This window comes from Pocillopora verrucosa, chromosome 9 (assembly GCF_036669915.1).
Source record: "Pocillopora verrucosa isolate sample1 chromosome 9, ASM3666991v2, whole genome shotgun sequence".
Classification (NCBI taxonomy): Eukaryota; Metazoa; Cnidaria; class Anthozoa; order Scleractinia; family Pocilloporidae; genus Pocillopora; species Pocillopora verrucosa.
Window position 1 is genome coordinate 20,322,919 of NC_089320.1, and position 18,365 is coordinate 20,341,283.

At 37.4% G+C, this 18,365-nt stretch overlaps 2 protein-coding genes across 3 annotated transcripts; both read right to left on the bottom strand.

Annotated features, from left to right (window-relative positions):
- Positions 1–32: 32 nt before the first annotated feature.
- Positions 33–3,702, bottom strand: LOC131777071 (spermine oxidase). 2 transcript variants are annotated; one of them, XM_066172726.1, is made up of 3 exons: positions 3,569–3,702; positions 1,080–2,489; positions 33–345 (listed from the first exon to the last, which is right to left on the bottom strand). In XM_066172726.1, the coding sequence occupies exons 2-3, from the start codon at positions 2,485–2,487 to the stop codon at positions 332–334; spliced, it is 1,422 nt and encodes a 473-aa protein (XP_066028823.1). In that variant the 5' UTR covers positions 2,488–2,489; positions 3,569–3,702; the 3' UTR covers positions 33–331. The 2 variants fall into 2 exon arrangements, with proteins under 2 accessions (XP_066028823.1, XP_058949271.1); XM_059093288.2 differs by having other exon boundaries at positions 33–2,489.
- Positions 3,703–4,262: 560 nt separating this feature from the next.
- LOC131777038 (cullin-5) lies at positions 4,263–17,632 on the bottom strand. The gene is made up of 21 exons (XM_059093252.2): positions 17,451–17,632; positions 16,180–16,279; positions 15,168–15,350; positions 14,939–15,080; positions 14,283–14,428; positions 13,679–13,759; positions 12,948–13,041; positions 12,651–12,781; positions 11,696–11,803; positions 11,257–11,321; positions 10,660–10,807; positions 10,404–10,447; positions 9,811–9,898; positions 9,157–9,277; positions 8,378–8,457; positions 8,108–8,200; positions 7,610–7,725; positions 6,943–6,988; positions 6,373–6,491; positions 5,826–5,949; positions 4,263–5,231 (listed from the first exon to the last, which is right to left on the bottom strand). The coding sequence occupies exons 1-21, from the start codon at positions 17,582–17,584 to the stop codon at positions 5,037–5,039; spliced, it is 2,358 nt and encodes a 785-aa protein (XP_058949235.1). The 5' UTR covers positions 17,585–17,632; the 3' UTR covers positions 4,263–5,036.
- Between the last annotated feature and the right edge of the window lie 733 nt (positions 17,633–18,365).

The following is an 18,365-nucleotide window of genomic DNA, read 5'->3' on the forward strand; positions in this document are numbered from 1 at the left end:
TTCACTACACAACAGGTTGTATTATACGCAATATTTATTCATACTTTCACCTGTATAAACAGTACACACAATCGGCGCATTTTAATAACTAGGAAAAAGTATTTCGCGGTCTGCTTTGTCTCTCGGCTTGGTATCAGTTTCTATGCACCAATTTCTTTTGATAATACAAAAATTACACCCCATATGATCAGATTTAAAATAACTGCGAATCGTAGCCGTAACATTACCGTCAACGAGGAGGAAAGTAGTCATTGAAATTCCCAGCTGTAATAATATGCGTTCATTTCGTCATCAGTGTGAGAACTTGTCTACGGTAGAACATCTTATCAAATCACCAAGATAAATCTACGCGTCACAAAGAAAAAAAGGAAACTGACGAATCAGGAAGGTCGGATCACTCACAACAGCCTCGTTAATTTTACGAACTAATATGAAAATTTTATATAGGTTGATGGTAAATATTTCCATCAAAATTAGCTTCATACGCATAAACTATTTAACACTGCTTCCAAGTTAGAAGTTTTCAGATATTTCCATTTCAAAAAAATTTAAACCCTCAGTGATGATTGTCTGCCGTCTAAATAAAATCTGCTCTAGTCCACCCCTGGAGAGGACTCATTAAGTTATCATGGCAATGGTATGGCTTGTCCAAAACACAGTTTCAGTTAATTTCAATTTAAATAGACATGAATTTTTTTTAAAGATGAATTTGGTTCAAGAACCCCCTGAAATGATGGCAAAATTGCAGATCAGAAAAACCTCTCCCAAATATTTTAACTGATCAATAACACAAATTAATATTTACATCAAAATTTCTTCAATCCTTTCTACCTTCTTGATAACAACCATTCCAAACTGCTTTCATCCAAATGTCTGGTGGCAGTTTAATCAAGTCATTTAATTTACAAAAGAGTAATTCTAATTTTGGCACAACAAAGGTAAAAAATAAATTCTTGAACTTAGTAAAGATGAGTGTCAGGCTCAATTCCTTAAGTGGTTCAAAAGCCTCTCAGCTTCCCTTATTCCAGTCAAATAAGCTCCATGAACAGTTCCATAAAACTGACGATGTGTTGCCTCACCTGCAAACATAAGTTGTAAAGCAGAGGCTTCCTTACAACCAGATGACTCCCCAGGGAGGGGTGAGGCCAGAGTATCAAAGTCACTCCCACAAGCTGCTTTAGATAAATATGTATATGATCCCCTTGTCCAAGGATTTGTCCCCCACTGGGTTTTTTCAACATTCACAATGGGTGGCAGTGATTCAAGACAAGTACATTCTTTGATGGCTGCAAGACACTGCTTCTCAAGTTCTTGAGGTGTGGTCTTTTCAATTTCTAATGATTTATTGCCTTGGAACCAAACCTGCAAAACATTAGACCCTGGACGAGTGGTGTACATTGAATAAAGATGATGAGCCCAAGGACAAATTGTTATTGTTGATTCATGCTTGGGATTTTGCTTCTTGTTCCCAATAAGATGAAGGCTGTACTCATCTGTTGGCCAAAATGGTTTTTCAAATTCAATAAAAATCTTTCCTACACATCCAAAACCAAGATTTCTAATCGCATCTGTTTTGTCAGATGGCAAGGAAGGACAAAACAGTGTAGTGTGCTTTTCCTTCAGGACACCAAGGGAGACAGTTATGATCACATGGTCAGCACAAAATGTTTTACCATTACCACAATGCAATTTGACTGGATAATTTCTTTTTTCAGCATCATCATTAAGTTCACTTGAAGCCCCCCAGTGTATTTTTGTTACCTCATGATTCAAATGGACACAGCCACTGTTTAATTGTGCTGCTAAAGCCTCAGTTATTCTGTCATAACCATCAGGAAGTGGACAATAAGCTGAACCATCCAGGTAAACATACTCTCCAAAGTCCTCAAGGTTTAGGTCATTCAGTGAATTACAACCAACTGAATTGCATTCCCTTTCTTCAAGAAATAGAAACAGGTCGCGTTTTATGTTTTTGATCATAGCAGTGTCAGAGGTACATGAGTCTAGATAAGTTTGAAAACCGTGGGTAATGTAATTCCCTATTGTTCTTTTATCCTTTGTGATGCCTTGGCAGAATGTTTTCATTTTTGTGATATCTTCTGTTTCAGTGATCAACTTTTCAAATACATTCCAAACCTCTGTTAGAATCTGATCATCAATACTCTGTTTAAGCTGAGAAGGATCTAGCTTTGGCTTAGCTCGACTGTCTTCATTAATCCATGCTATCTGTTGATCAACATCTGATTTCTGTAGGTATTTCAGGTCACAAGCGAGGTCAAAGATGGGATTTCCCACAGTTCCATGAATCCATGAAGCACCAAACTCAACTGGGTTATTTCCAACCTTGCCTGTGTGTATTCGCCCACCCAGTCGATCACTTGCCTCCAGGACACACACATCCACCTGCCCTGATTCATGTAACTTACAGGCTGCAGACAGTCCTGCTATCCCTGCTCCAATAACAACTACTTTTGGTTGGTATGACATTGCTGATTGGCAAAAAATAAATGTGTTAGTTTAATTCAAAGAAGAAGACGCAACAAAAGCCCAATCTCAGAGAAAAATTAGCGGGAGGTATCAATCAATTTAAAACCATAATTTTAGTGCACAACACCATTTTGGGTTGTGTGATATTTCATACTGCCACTATTTACCATTATTATTATTAAATAATTATGATTTCTAGACTTGGAAAACTGAATCAATGCAAACAGACACAACATGTGATGAGTCATGGTTCAAAATGAAACCAAATAGTAAATTCAATAATTCTTGTCCAATTTAATGCTTTTTTCAATCCTGTTGAACAAATCATCGTTTGTACAAAATGTTTTAATCAGACTTATAATAACTTGTTCAGTGGTGCTGTTGTTGTTTTCACATATTATCATCAATTAACTTGATATTAAAATTGTTTTGCAGATATGAGTTGATGAGGGCAATGACGGTGAAGAAAATTAAGAAAAATATAAAAAATTACTTTTTAGACAAGCACTAAAACATATTTCTCTTTTTTTAAAATAAAAATGGTCAGTTACCATACTATAAATTGCAAGAAATAAATTGGATTTTAAATAAATGCCGCCCTAGTAGAAACGCCGCACTCGAATCACGAAAAATTTAATAAACGCCGCGGCGTTTAATCGAATAACAACGGTATACAATAAAAATTTATCAAAAAGAAAGCGAGCTATTTAGGCCCTTTGATAGACTAAAACCATTCTCTTTCACCCACTGATTGCGTTCGTCGAACAAATAATATAAAATGAAGTTTTAAGCTAGTGAATCGATAGAGTAAAGAATTGTGATGTAGGTAAGTAAACATTTTAGTCTAAAAATATCGGAAAATTTTACGATACTACCGACTCTTCAAATTTTTATCAGTGTTATCAGAGCCATAAATTTGTTGATGCGTGAAATAATCGGGGCAAAAATGGCCTTGAGATGATATGCGTGGTATCCATTATCTTCCTTAAGCTGAGGACTACCATTTGATTAATCTCCAAGTTCTTATCAGTCTTTTATCCCCGAAATCATTCATATTGATAGTCAAAAGACAATTCCATACCTTATTCTTCGTTTGCAGCTAATTTTTCGAACAAGTAATGGCCCTAACTGTCTCATTTGGGCCAAATTTGTTTTAAAGAAGATGAATCATCTCCATCGTGCCTTTTGGTCACGCTGTAGTCATGCAATGCTGTTATCTCTAGACACAGGTTCCTTCCGTTCAAACAACCACAGGCTCGTTCCCAGGGAACACGCTTGCTTGCAGGAACGGCATAATTTTTTGCGTTTTTCACGGGGTAATCTTTAAAACATTTTTTACATCTTTTATCTTCGTGAAGAAACCACTCCAAGGAATTCTGAGCCGGAAAATGGGGAAAAAAGTTCGTTTATTTTTAACAGACATAGAGACAACCTTTACTCAAGGGGAATTTTCCCCCGAAAGAATTATTTCACTGGATGCTGCTGACACTAACCTCGATGTTCTGTGTGTTACGGCAAATTTGAGTTTTGAGGTAGTCAATCTGCAGCTGCGCAGGGTGTTCCTCGTATTAGGAACCAAAACACTTTTACTTCTACCAATCATCTGTAAGGAATTTACCATAACATTGTTCTCCAAAGGCTCTTGGAAAAAGGTAGTAATATCTTTTCGTGAACCAACATCATCACCTTCATAGTGCCCTTTAAAAATTTATTAATTCTCGAAAGTTGATTAAATAAATGGACACAGACCTCGACTGGTGAAGAAAAAAAAAAAACACAAACTTTGCGAAGATATCTCGCACTCTTAGAAGCTGAGCCTTCGTTTTTGCAGATTGGTCTTCTACTTTCTCTTTTGTGTTTTTGTTTCCTTATTTGTTTGTTTGTTTTTACCTTGATGAACTACAAATCATTTTAGTTCTTTTTTGATTACAGGGAATTAATGAAAATGAAAGTAAAATTCTTTTTGTTAGCCCTTTTTGTTTACTTGTTTGTTTGTTTATTTGTTGTTTACTTATCGTAATTTTTTTATCAATGATCCCCTTAGAAGGATAGAAAGATCAGATAATTTCCTCTTTGATCTTATGTTTACAAGACGTTCTGGAAAGCTGAATTTTCTGGAAATTTCTTTCACTCGTTCCTAATTCACAGTAGAAAGGCAATAAGCCAATGCCAGTTTCAATCCCCTTTCATTTCTAAAATGCGGCCAAGAGCAAAATCTAACTCGCGATAATAAATGTTATCTGCATGAAAATAAATTAAATAACACTCTTCTATTAAAGGCTCCACACTTATTCCCGTATTAAAACACGTTCAGCTTCTCATCGGTGGTCTCTTCCTGTATTTTTCCTTGGAAAGGAAATTAAGAAAAAAAAATGGCCAAAAGTAAGATTTTGGAACAGCCTAACAGCAATCTCATTTTAAAACCTGTATTTCTTTTGACCAACGGTCTTTAGCTCAACCGCTGGTCAAGGGGAACGGCGGCCTTGAGCACGGGATGGACTTGAAGCTGGGCAGTTTGAAAAAGTTGAAAACGTTTTCTCGTCCCGTGGTTATACCACGTATAAGAAAGTGTTAATGTCCTCCTCATCTCGTCGGAGATACTTGTGGTCTATTAGCCACTCGATCTGTTCCTTTATCATCTTCTTCTGGGGGATGAACATATTCTTAAGAATTTCCACCAATTCCGTCTGAAGAGCGGCGTTCGTTATTCTCTTTCTCATCTTCATTATCTTCACAATCGCTTCCTACAAAACGGAAACAAAGAAAAAATTCAAAAAACAAAATAGAGAAACTCAAAATTCAAGAGTCTTTCGGTAGGAGGATTGCACCAATCTATCCACAACAAATCCTTGCATACTCAAGTTATTTCGAGTGATAACAGGCGAAAAATGTACTGTGTATTTCTCAATTCCTTCCTTCGCCTCTTTCTTTATTTCACCCTCCTTTCCTGCATTTCCATCCGTAGACTGTTCGCTCGTTTCCTCGCTCGTTCCTTCATATCTCCCTTTCATACTCTGTTTCTCCGTTTATCTGATCATTTGTTCGCTCGTATATTTCTATTATTCACACACACACACACACTCTCACACATACCCCTCGCTCTATTAAGCCACGTGTAGCTGAACCGTGATCTCAGCCATAAAAAACACTACACAGTTTAACCAAACACTTTTATGTCCACATTACCACATACTTACACTGTCGAATATAGCCTAACTATGCCACGTGTAGCTGAACCGTGATCTCAGCCATAAAAAACACTACACAGTTTAACCAAACACTTTTATGTCCACATTACCACATACTTAAACTGTCGAATAAAGCCTAACTATACTTACCTGTATTCTCAGAATTCTTAGAGCCACAATACCATCATTCTCCTCTTGCTTTGCCTTCTCTGTCGAAAGCTGTAAGCGGCCTATGAGATTCACTTTACCTCTTTTCTGGACTTTGCTATTTTTTCTAAAAGAAAAAAAAATGAATCAGCAATTGTTACTCGGTTAAACATCATTCCTATTCTTAAGGCTTTGGTTTTGTTTAAGGAGCATGGATTGCTAAGAAAGAATTAAATAACTGGCATCACTTTCTTAACCAATCAGCAAAAATAAAAAAAAATTGAAACAATCACAACTTGGCAACGTGCATTTCCCGGCGCACACTGCGCTTCACGCCGATGATGAGTGATGACGAGGGAGGTATGGGTCGTGTGGCGTAATGACCCGACCCAAACCTTCCTCGACTTTTCACTGGTCCACCACTATCATGCTGTTAATTATTTAGCATCGTTTTCCTTACTGAACGTCTGGAACACGCTAACCTTCTGCTTTCATCTCAAGCAAACATTTGACGTGAAATCATGTCAGAATCTTTAACTTTTCAACTTACATTACTGCGAATTCCTGATTGACCCAGAATAACGAACTGTCTGTAAAATCCTTTGGTGACTTGGCTTCCGGTTGACATAAGAGAATTTGTCTCTTGAGCTTGGCGAAAGCAACTAGTGACTGAAAGAAATCAACAGTTTCATCAACGATAAAAATTTCTCAAGAATACGGTACATACAGTTCAGCTTAAAGCGTGACACCAGATTCCAGACGGGGACTAGATATGCTAGAACACTTCTTAATGTAAGTTTGCACCGGGTATGTTCAACTTTCGGTATTTCAACCCGCCAGTAAATCGATCCCCGGTGGTGTCATCAAAACATGAACAACACATTCCTTAGGTTCCTACAGTACTTCGAGCTCTTCTTGCTGGCTGAAATGAGTTTCGAAATAACGTGAATCTACGGCACATTTTTCAGCGTTACTCAAATTTATACGCCATACAAGGGAGAAAAAACAAACGAGCAAGGAAGCAAAAACAAAAAGAAGAACAAAAGATCAAATTTAATGACCTGTAATACAACTTTCCAGAGGACCGTTTTAATAAAACAAAAGAAAAAATTTGACTTACCCAAAGCGTTCGGCGGAGTTCTGAATCTGGAAGTTCAGAAGCGAGCCTTTAAAATTAATGACAGAAACCCAATAAGTTAGAGAGAACTAAAGTACCATGTTTACCGGAGCAGGGATGCAAAATTGAAAGGTGATTGTAACACGCGAGACTCAAGATCAAAGTCTTTTGGTATTGCAGACAAATACGATAGCGCGCAAACTTACTAAAAGGCATATTTTTCTGAGACATTCCACAAAGAATTTCAGTGTGTTATTTTGTGAAATTTTCCAAGATTTTCGTTTGCTTTGCCTGTAACCATATACTTGAGAAGGGTAGAATGGTCACAGAGTGGTTCTTCTTCCTAGAGCACAACGTAACAAGTTCGACCACGGCTTGAACGCGAATATCAAGATCCGCTAAAAGCGCTTTGACCATTAACCCTCTTATACCTAAAGGTGACCAGCATCTAATTTCTCCTTACAATATCTTCCCTGAATCAAACATTAAGGTCACGAGAAAAAAAGAAAATGATCACCCGACACCAACTGACTGAAGCAGCTCTTGATTGTTTAACAGATTCTCCTTACTAGCACCATAGGAAATGTATAGAGAACAGTATGGAGAATATTCGTACTGATGTTAGGGAGTGCAGGGTGAAGCTATTGGATCTTACACTTAGAGCAATGACCTTAAGTTCTCGAAGGAAATCTTCTCTTGTGGTCGTTCATTCCAAGCGAAGAGAACAGCCATTTGAAAAGTCGTTACTTCCAAGTCGAATTTTCCTATCTTGTTGGCGAAAGTTATCTGAAGAATAGAACAAAGATTCCCTTGAGCAACTTGAAAGCTGATTTATATAAACAGAAACGCACCGCTTCAAAAACCGTTGGGTTTTCAACCTTTCTGCAAATCTTTCACTTTTAGTAATTTCGTTAGTCTCTTCCTCGTCTTCAAAGAAGTAGGAAAAAGAAATAAAAAAAAGCAGATATACACTGGACGTACTTTAAAACAGATAGTCTTAAACTTGAAACTACTTTCTGCTTTTGCCAAATCCTTTCCTAACGATAGCAGCAAACTTTTCGATTTCTTGTCTTTAAACCGCGGCGGGGGAGGGTACGAAAACAAAATATAGCTCGAAGAAAGGATACGAAACATTCAGGAAAAGTTATCAAAAGAAAAATTCACTTACAACTCCGTTAGACATCAAATGATGCCATTGTAATTTGCGACCACTGTGGTTCCTCCTATAAAACTCTTCCACTTCCGGAATATAGTCTTCAAGCTGAAAAACCAGTATCAAATACGTCAAACGTTTTCAAGTGTACCATGACAAACAATATCCCAAATGCAATGTTATATGTAAACAACATTATGGACAACTTCTGCCTGTTACTACTAATTCCTGCACAAAATTTCAACAAAAGCTTTATTAACAGCGTCAAACAATTTTAAAACTTACGTCGGTTGGGAGAGAAACAGGAATTCTCTCTGAAGCTCTTGACCAAGCACCCGCATTCAGAATCTTAATGTTAACCGAGTCTGAAAGATAAGAAATAAGAAGAATGATATAACCAAAGGACGATCACCACCCATCAAATTTTCAAGAGCACAAATTCCTTCTGTGATACGCTACTTCGTCACCAAGCTCTAGTCTAGTATCCATATCAGCGATTAAGTGATGCAGAAGGTAACAATCTCCTGCAAATATCGGTCCCTTCGATGTGTTGTAACGGATTTGTAAAAATATACTCTTTCTGATAAATCATTAGTGAAGAAGACAAAGGTCGCCAAAATATTTTGCTACCCGCCATGGTGACCACATCAGTCACAGCTGGGAGCGCTGCCATTTTTCTCTTTGAAGGAATGTAAAATGGTTTCCGTGTTAACATAGCCTGATGTAAACACTTGGGAGGTTGGGAGAACACGAGATAAGCGTAGGAAACCACGACGCGAAGCGGAGTGGTATCCAGCTTATCGAGTGTTCTCCCAACCTCCCAAGTGTTTACATCAGGCTATGTAAACACGGAAACCATTTTACATTTCTTTTATAAAATAACTAATGAAAGAGGAACGAAAACCGTGTTTACATACGCTCATGTAAAATGGTTTTATGGCCAATCAGAGCACGCGTACTATTTGAATTATTTTATAAAATACTCTGGTATATACTACATGGTGTGCTCACAGTTTATACGCTTGACTCAGGTAAAAAGCATTTGATGACAAACAGCAATTTACCTGCAATATCGCCCTTGTCTTGGTATTCTTTCTTGAAGCCCTGGTTTAGATCATTGCTGACTTTTATGTCCTGGAACATACGGGCTAATTTGTTTATATAGTCGGCAGGCATTCCTACATCCTGTTGGAACAGAAAGTTATCAACGCCTGTTAACTAACGACACTGCCTGAGATCGAAATCTAGTTACTCAAAATATTCCAGCACTCACGAATTATGCATGATGTAAATCATGCAAGACCTGATTCTTAGACGTAAGCTACAATTTAGAGAGGTTGCTAAGCACGAAAGAAGCTTAGAGTCGCACGAGGTGATAGCCGAGTGCGACTCCAGCTTGTTGAGTGCTTAGCAAACCTCCCGAGTACATCCAGACCTCGACGGTTGCACGCTGCACGCGAACCATTTATTTCATAACATTGAGACTTTCAGAATCTTTCGTTTAGTGTAGAAAAAAATAATGAAAACAAAATAACGCCAGCAAGCAACGCACAGGCAAATGGTTCGAGCGTGTTGGCTAATCAAAGCACGCGCTTTTGCACAGTTATGTTTTAATTTAGAGCGTTCGAACACCGAGGAACTTAGGCACAAAGTCAGTCTTGTAGCCTGCGAGCAACCTTCCACTTGTGCTGCGACATGAACTACAAAGCTCGACTTACTCTGAGCCACTCCACCATGTTTTCTTCCATTTCACTGTCTGCTGATGTATCCAGGATCAATCGCCGAGTCAAGTGTGCTTTGTGGTACCTTGAAAGCAAATACAATACAAAGATTAATTATAAATCAGCAATGGCACATTTCAAATGTAGATTTGGAGAGTATGAAAACATAGAAAGCCAGGAGAAAATCCTTTCCAGCAAGCCTACACAGAAAACGCTCAATTTTCCGGCCCACGCGCGGGTGACTCAGACCGGCACGAGCGTACGAGAAGTAACATACAAGGAAGACTCAGTCCTCGCATGTTTCCTCTCTCGCGAGCGAGTTTATTGCGTTTCAGCAGAACGAGGGTGATAACCAACAAAAACCCAGTCTATGCGCGGAAGAAGATGTGGTACTCGATACTAGGCCACATAAGAGGGAGGGAGAAAGATGCTCTTACCAGTGCGTCATCCAGTCAAAGATAAGGCAGAATAACGAGAACTTGACGGCTTTGGGCTCAAGATTTAAAGATGCGTAATATCTTGAAACAATGCATGTACATCAAAACACATTTTAAAAGTAATAAATAGGCGCATTGGAACTCCTCCCATACCTCATGAAAACATCTTTGTTGATGACGTACTTAAGAACCAACAGCTGGAAAGGAAACAGTAAATGATAAGAACAGAACTTTCTATCTTCGCACTGAACGAGAAAACGTGTTTACAATTCTCCGCTTCTCGCCCTGTTTCTGTTTTCTCACAGAGAAAAAGATTCCTATATCTGATTTTTAATCCGTCCAGCGCGCTAAACCTTAAGTCACCGTTTTATCTACATCACCACACGTACAAAAATCACGGAGAACTTACAACATCTTTCAGCTTTGCTTGGATTTCATCGGACGTTAGCTTTTTGCTGTAGGGCGTTTTCCTAAGCAGCATATCGCAGAAATTGGCCAGCAATTCTGGACATCGAGACTCGGGCTGTGTCTTGACATTCAAACCACCACTTCCACCCCTGGTAAGCAATGAGAATAAGAAGAGAACGAAGTGCAACCTTAACAAAGAGAGGGTAGCAAAGGGTTTAATACGTGACACGTGATTAAGCCCAAAGTGACACTTGACTTTTACAGAAAGGAGAGCGTCACTCGTTAATTTATGAACCTATTTGAGGCGAGATTTGCCCCATAGAATATATGTAACCCGTGAAAACCTCAAGATTTCCCTGAAATCTTATACACAAGAAAAAATATTTAAGGTTTTTCTTTTAAATACGTGATGCAGAAATATCCTTAAAATTCGTGCTTGGAAGGAGATTAGACCCCCCTTCCCCTTCCTTTGTTACCTTCCAAAAAGCTGTGCTCGTAAGAGTAATGATAGAGAGCCATTTATAACTTTTCTCTCGCCGAAGTATCCAAAAGTAAAACGGAAAGCAAACAATAGATAAATTACAACAGGCAATCTTACCCTTTGTTCTTGTTGGGGAGTTCCAACTTGAAAATTGTACTGTCATTCACAACTGTTTTAAAGGCCTAATATTTGCAATAAATTAACAAAATATGAAAATTTAATTTAACGCTTCACGATCGGTAAAAATGAATTTTGATTTCTCTGGAGTTTGGCCATCACAGTAAAATGTTCTTTCCTACTAAGTTATTTTCCTATGGAAATGTTAAGTACTCTGTCTTAATGTGGATTGGATCGGATTTTTAGCGGTGGTGCGGGTAAAAACTAGTCCTTTTTCCAATGTCTCCAAGTCAAATTAGAAGACGAGAAAACCCTGGGAGCAAGAATCAAACCCAGGCCCCAGCTGTGAGAGACAAGCGTTCTCTACTCTGTACCATGGAGAAATTTTGGTCACACCAAAAGATTTCTTGTGCTGCCACAGTTTTTCCCATTCACAAACCTTATCTCTCGCTGTGAGGAATCGTGGATCATCATTGAAAGCTTCTTTAACCAGTTTACTGAATCTGTTGAACAATGTGAGCAGTTCCTCCACATATTTCTCAGAATCCTGTAAACAAAAACGTAATCTATATAAAATGAAAACCATAGGGGATCAACGCTCTTTAACAGATTAGTTTTGGGAATTCAACGGACTTGCAAAATGCAAGAAGAACAAGGTTTCATCCCAAAATTTAAAAGCTAGAATACGTGTTTAGTTACAGGACAATATTCCGCTCCTCTAAATGAATAAATTTACCCAGACCATTAATAATGAGGCAGAGACTTCTAAGTGGATGCTGAAGAATATTACAATCTTCACATCTTATGAACAACATAAAAGACAACTTCCTTTCAAAAGTTAGGAGGTTAGTAACCAGAATACTATCCATGGAAAAATTTCCAACACTGTTAACTTTCAAGAATATTGAAGAGCAACAGTATTGGTGCAAACAGAAAAACCCTCTTGACAAAATGTTGTATTTTACAATTTAGATCTGTTTGCATGAAACAGGATTCAAGCCAGCAACACTAAGCAACTGTTCCAGTTCTCTGGTCCATTTTCATGTTTTGATAACCTCTTTCATTAGTTTCACCTCCAAATCTATCCCTAGGGTTCTTTAGGTGCAAAAGAATCAGAAAAACCATATCTGGTGTCTCCACCAATAGAACAGCACATGCATGCAATTTTATATATAAATGGTACCATAATTTTATTTGAATAAGCACCATGGACCCTTATCAAATTTTTTAACCTTGGGACAGAGTGCTCATTCAAGGTGTTGTTTATTAAATTTGCATCATTTTCAGCAAGTACCAAATTGTCAGAGACAGTAAATTTCCAATATTGGTTGGGGGTGGTGTGTTATTCAAGGTTGGAGGCTTAATCAAATTAATTACAGTATGCACTCCCTTACAGATGTTATAGTGTCGGCGCAGGCTTTCATATCATCAAGACCTGTAGTGACGATGTAAGACTCTAAATTGGCTATCATAGGATCTACTCCATTTCGTACACGATCCATCAACTGGAACATTAGAAGTAGTTCTGTCAAAAAAAAAAGGATTTTCTTTAATCAAAATATCATCAATTCTACACTTCTTGTGAACTTTTATCATCTGCCATTGGGCACTTTTCCACAAATATAAAATATTTGACGCATGACGTCGCAAAGTTATAAATCTACAACAACAATCACAAATTCACCACTTACTCTCTGTTTCATTTGCAGCAATCATTCCAGGACACTCAGCTAAAATAGTCTCCTTAAAATTTGCAACCAGAACACACACACATCGCTCTGTAAGCTATAAAGCAATAAATTTCACATACAATTAAGTTACTTCTACATGTAATCAAGTTCCTGACATAAAAAAGTAAATCTTTTCATCAGTGACAATAGGAAACAGATGCAAAAAAGTTAAAGAAAGTGATGAATAAAGCAAATGCAAGACTAAATATGAAATCTGTAAACTAATACCTAGCAAGAATAAGAGGGATGGTAAGTTTTGAGCTTGGTAAAGAAAGAGAGAAAGATGTTTTTTTTTGTCTGGACATGGGACAAACAAAAGATTTTGAGTCCCCATGAGGAATTGTACCTCAGACCTTTGGATTCCATGTTCCGATGCTCTACCACTGAGTTACAGAGACTCTGAGGTGAGTGCATGAGGCCCATTACAAAGTTCATATATGACACACATCCTGCATACTGCCACATGTGGGATCAGCAATGTCAATAGCTTTATGATTGCACATAGAATAAGAGATATCTCACTGAGGCTCAGAGGTAGAGCATTGGAGCACAAAATCAGAAGGTCTGTGGTTTGATTCCTGATGGGGACTCAAAACTTTTTCTTTGTCCCATGCTTGTGACAAGACAAAAAACATATTTCTCTCTAATACCTGGCCGTTTGGAATGTTAGCTTTTGGCAGTATTCTACTTACCACTGCAACTGAGTCACAGCCCTTCCTTGTTTCAAGGTATCGCACGGCTCTCTGCTCTTCTTCTTTCAACTTCATTTCAGCCTTTGTTATTCCATGAAGGAAAAAACATTTGATAAAATTACAGTGTGATCAATGGCTGTATGGCTGTCAGGCAAACTATGTTTCCCACAGAAGGAAGAGAAATTGCTACAAGTACTTCCCTTGTGTACATGTAAGTCCTTATTAGCATGTACAATGTATTATGTTATCACTTCCTCAAACTCCTAAAAGGCACAAACCTCAAGATAAGTGTGGCAGAAACATTACGATAACTTCTGCAAAAGGGTTGCACCTCAAATCAAGAGTATACTTGGAGGCTGTATTTCATTTTCCTTAGCACAGTCAAGTTTTTTCTCTCTCTCAAGAAAAGTCCCAGTTCTTGTGAGGCATCCATTACCACTCATACATGAGGCAAAAACAATTATTCAAGATGACAACTGAAGGGTCATTTGCAAATTTAAATTTATAACTACTGCAGTGTAAACACTTTAATAGAACACCAGAGGACCCTAGAGAATCAGAAAAGTTAGAGGCATCATTAGCTGTTAATTTAACAAATCCTTACATATTTCATGTAATTTTGTACTCCATTTTCCTGAAGATATACAGCTGCTTGAGTTTTGTAAAATTCCTCTGTGGCCTCAGAGTATGCCTTCTCGAAATTCTCTCTGTATATTTTCAGCTTGTCCAAAATTTCTGAACTAAGATTAACTGCAAAGACATGAATTTGCAAGAAACGAATTTAACAGTTGAGTATTTATCCCATAATATCACTGAAAATAAAATTTAAATATTAATTGATACAACAAACCTGGCTGACTTACTCACTTACTCACTGGCTATCCAACTTGCTGGCTCACTGGCTTATTTACAGCTAACTCAAAGACTCAATAATAGACTCACTGTCTGATTCACTGTCTGACTCACTGACTACATCATGATAATGCAGAAAGGAATGACAAAGTCATTGTGAGGTAGAAAGGAATAACAAAGACACATTCAAACCATTTGCTAGACACATTAATCTCCCTGATCCCTAATCCCTGACATACTGATGATAATACAATCTGACAGACAGACTAAATGACTTACTAAGTTGACCCACCGACCGATTCACTGCCTCAATGACTCAATGCTCAACACTAAACGCTGTTATTATGTATTTGTCATTAACACTAACAATCTTTAAGTTAGTGCATTTAAAGATGACACTTTCCTTACCATATGATTCTCTAACACCAATAACAAGCTGAGAGTCAAAAGCCTCTCCATTCCTCTCTGCATGAACCAACTTCATGGCACTTGACTGCAGTCTTGATTTTATCGTGGAGAATATACCTTCATTCCAACTATCCAACATCAACTACACCAAAAAAAGTATCTCAGTAACCCTACATTTAAAATCAGACCACAATTGTTTCATTCTTTTCACTACAGAAAAATGTTACACCTTCTGGACTGTTATTCCATCAGTGAGAGGTCTTTTGCTTGCTCCTCCACCAGCTTTTCCTTGTAAATTTGACTCCAATGTGCCAAAAGGTTTAGGGAGATAGTTACACTGAGTGAAAAACTTGGACCATTCACCAATGTAGGCTCTCAACAATGTGGAGTCATCTTCGTGCTTCAAAACACGCTGAAAGACAAGATTATCAGAAGGATAAAAAAAACAGTTGCATGGAAAAACCTCAACCCACTAAAAAGATTTCACAGTACGTGATAGTGCTGGTTGTTGATCAATTTTAAATGGTGATGGAGAAGTTAGCAATTAGCCCACTGTGTGTGTGTGTTTAAATGCTTGGCAGTTCTGTGAGTTCTGAATTTCTGTCAGTATTAACCCTTTAATCATAAAGATTGACTGGCGTCTTTTTTTCTCCTTCCAATGTCACAACAGTTAAGGAAATGATCACAAATCAAAGAAACTCTTGATTGTTAAACAAATTCTCCTACTCAGCCTCTTTGAAAATGTATCCACAAAGAACAGTATGGGGAATATATATGCTGATGTTAGGGTGTGAGAGGTTCTAAAATATAATTTTGCTATTTTGAATATCTCAGGCTCCCATTCAAACCAGCTTGAAGTTGAACTGGGTTGGCCTGATAATAAATAAACATATATATATATATATATATCTTCCTATTACACTCCACAACACTCATCAACCATCGATTCTAATCACTCAAGTTAAATCATTCTAAAAAAAAATGCACCTCTTGAAAAAGAATTTTTGGATCTCTATGTTAAAAGGATATCTATATCTATGGTAAACCATCATCAAATATTCACTCTTATTCACATTAAATGGTCATAAAGTGGGTCATTTTCAGTCCCTAAGGTAAAATTCAGGATTAATTGGAATTATGGCTATCCCAAAACAGTGATTCACAAAATACATGTTTATCTGTTGGACATCTACAGTGACACTGACCTCTCAACCCTCAGGCTGATGAAACACTTATCTTACCTCTTGTACTTGTTTAATAAAGTTGGTGACTTCATCTTTCAAAGCTTTGTAGATTTTCTGGCCCCCCTTTTCATCCCAGTTACATATTTTGTGAACATCCCTAAGTGTAACAGAAAAGAGAAGTTAAACAAGAGAAAAATGCATAAACAGCAAAAAGAGAAGTTATACAAACTTTAAATTTTAAGAAAATGTCATTTTGTTGGCGATCAATTTTTCACTGAAAGAAGGAGCAATGGCTTGCACAACTTGACTGTAGCTTAGGCACCTGCGATAGGAGTCATAAGTCTTAAATTTCAAAATTTACCTTGCAGGTGACCTTTCCAAGAGAACTTGAATGATAATGCTTATTTACATTTGATCTGAATTTTTCCATTTTAAAGTGGCTTGGTATCGTTATGGTTTTATGATCATCACAAAACCAACACCAACTTCTAAAAGGAATCCTTAAAGAGACTTTAAGAATGAAAGATTTAATTTTTATAAATCCATATCCTTGAAGCTGACAAGATCCTTACAAAATAATGTAAAATTGTTGGAAGGTCTAGCAGTTGATCCTGAACCATTACTCCCAAGTGATTGACATATAACTTCTACTTATATCATCCATATATTATACAGCAAACAGGTAATAAGAAAACAAACTTAACAGGTAAAATTTATCATCTTGATTTAACACCAAATTTTTGTCATTGATTTATGAAAAATTGTGTGGAAAAGGAGAATTAGCAATCACAAAATGCCCTTAATGCTATATTCTTTTTTGTTCCTTGAGGATCATTTTAGATCCTCTGTAGAGTTTCGTAATTATCCATAAAGTTCATATTAAACAGGCATCTATATCTCACTGCATACGGAAATAGTACCATGGACAGCTGCAAGAATTGATACCTAAAATAGTGTTTTTTCGTTAAAAAACTAGAAAATAAATTTTTACGATCGTACGAGCGAAGGAACACAAATTCATGTTCAGGGTAAAAATTTTAAGATTAAAAGGTGTTGTAAGCCTTTTTGAACGTCTCAGTCATTTGTAAAACTCCTTTAGAATCATAAGCGATTCCGCAGCATCAATATGTTTGTCGATCAATTTTGTTGCCAGCCAAAAATTGAGACCACTAAGATAGTGACGAAAAGAAATTATGAATTCTCTGGTTTAAAAACAATTAGCGGTCTAATTGATTCTTCGAACAAAGATAACTCTGTTACAAAAGATCGCCTTCCAATTGCCATGAAAAACAAAAGTACATGTAACCGTGATATAATTTTCGGCCTACCAAAAGAGATTCTGCCATTCCTGCGTGGTGACGGCTTGTTGTTTCAAGAGTTTATTCACTGTGGGCTTAAGTTCGTGCCATTTGTCCTCAAACTGTACTCCGGGTTTCTTTGAATTCAACAGTAAAGTGGACATTTTGTCGACATTTTCCACCAATCTTGATATTTCGTGACAGATCAAGCTAACAAGACATACCCTTTGAAGATAAACCGCTGACTACTTTAAGGCTCTGACTTTGACTCAAAGAGCTCTGGGAACGAGAGCTATCACTGACACAAATTTTGCAGTTTGTAAAAAGTATTATTATGAACTCTTCTAGGAACTAATACTTTCTTATCAAATAGCAGAAAGCAAACAGAAAAGAGGTGCAATATTTTTCATCTTTTTTTTATTTTAAGGGAAGGGAAGGGAGTGGTAGTGCCATGCCATTTCACGATATCATGACCGCGAGTGAAAAATATGAGGCCACTGGGAACGAGTTACAATTTGCACAAAAGTTTCAAGACTAATCTTCTTTTGTTCTTGCCCAACTTTGGAGCGCATTCGATGTCTGCAAACAATTTTTTTTATTAAAATACATTTGTATTGGGCCTATTGGATATACAGTGGGGAATCTCACTCTAACAGCTGGACGGAATGGCTTGGTGGATACTTCGAAATTCATAGCTAAATGAAATGGAAATGGTCTCACTGCATGCTTAGTCACTTGCTTGGCAACTTTTTGGCAAATTTTAAGATTTTCGGCAACTTTAAGAATTCTCGGCAACTTTTGATTTTTCAGCATTTTCAGCATTATTTTAGATTTTTTCCACATTTATCAGCTTTCCAAAAAACGGTCACCTATAACTCAGCTAGTTTATACTGTGTGGGGACCCCACGAGGTTAGTGGTATCACGTGGCAGGTTGTAGCTTGTCG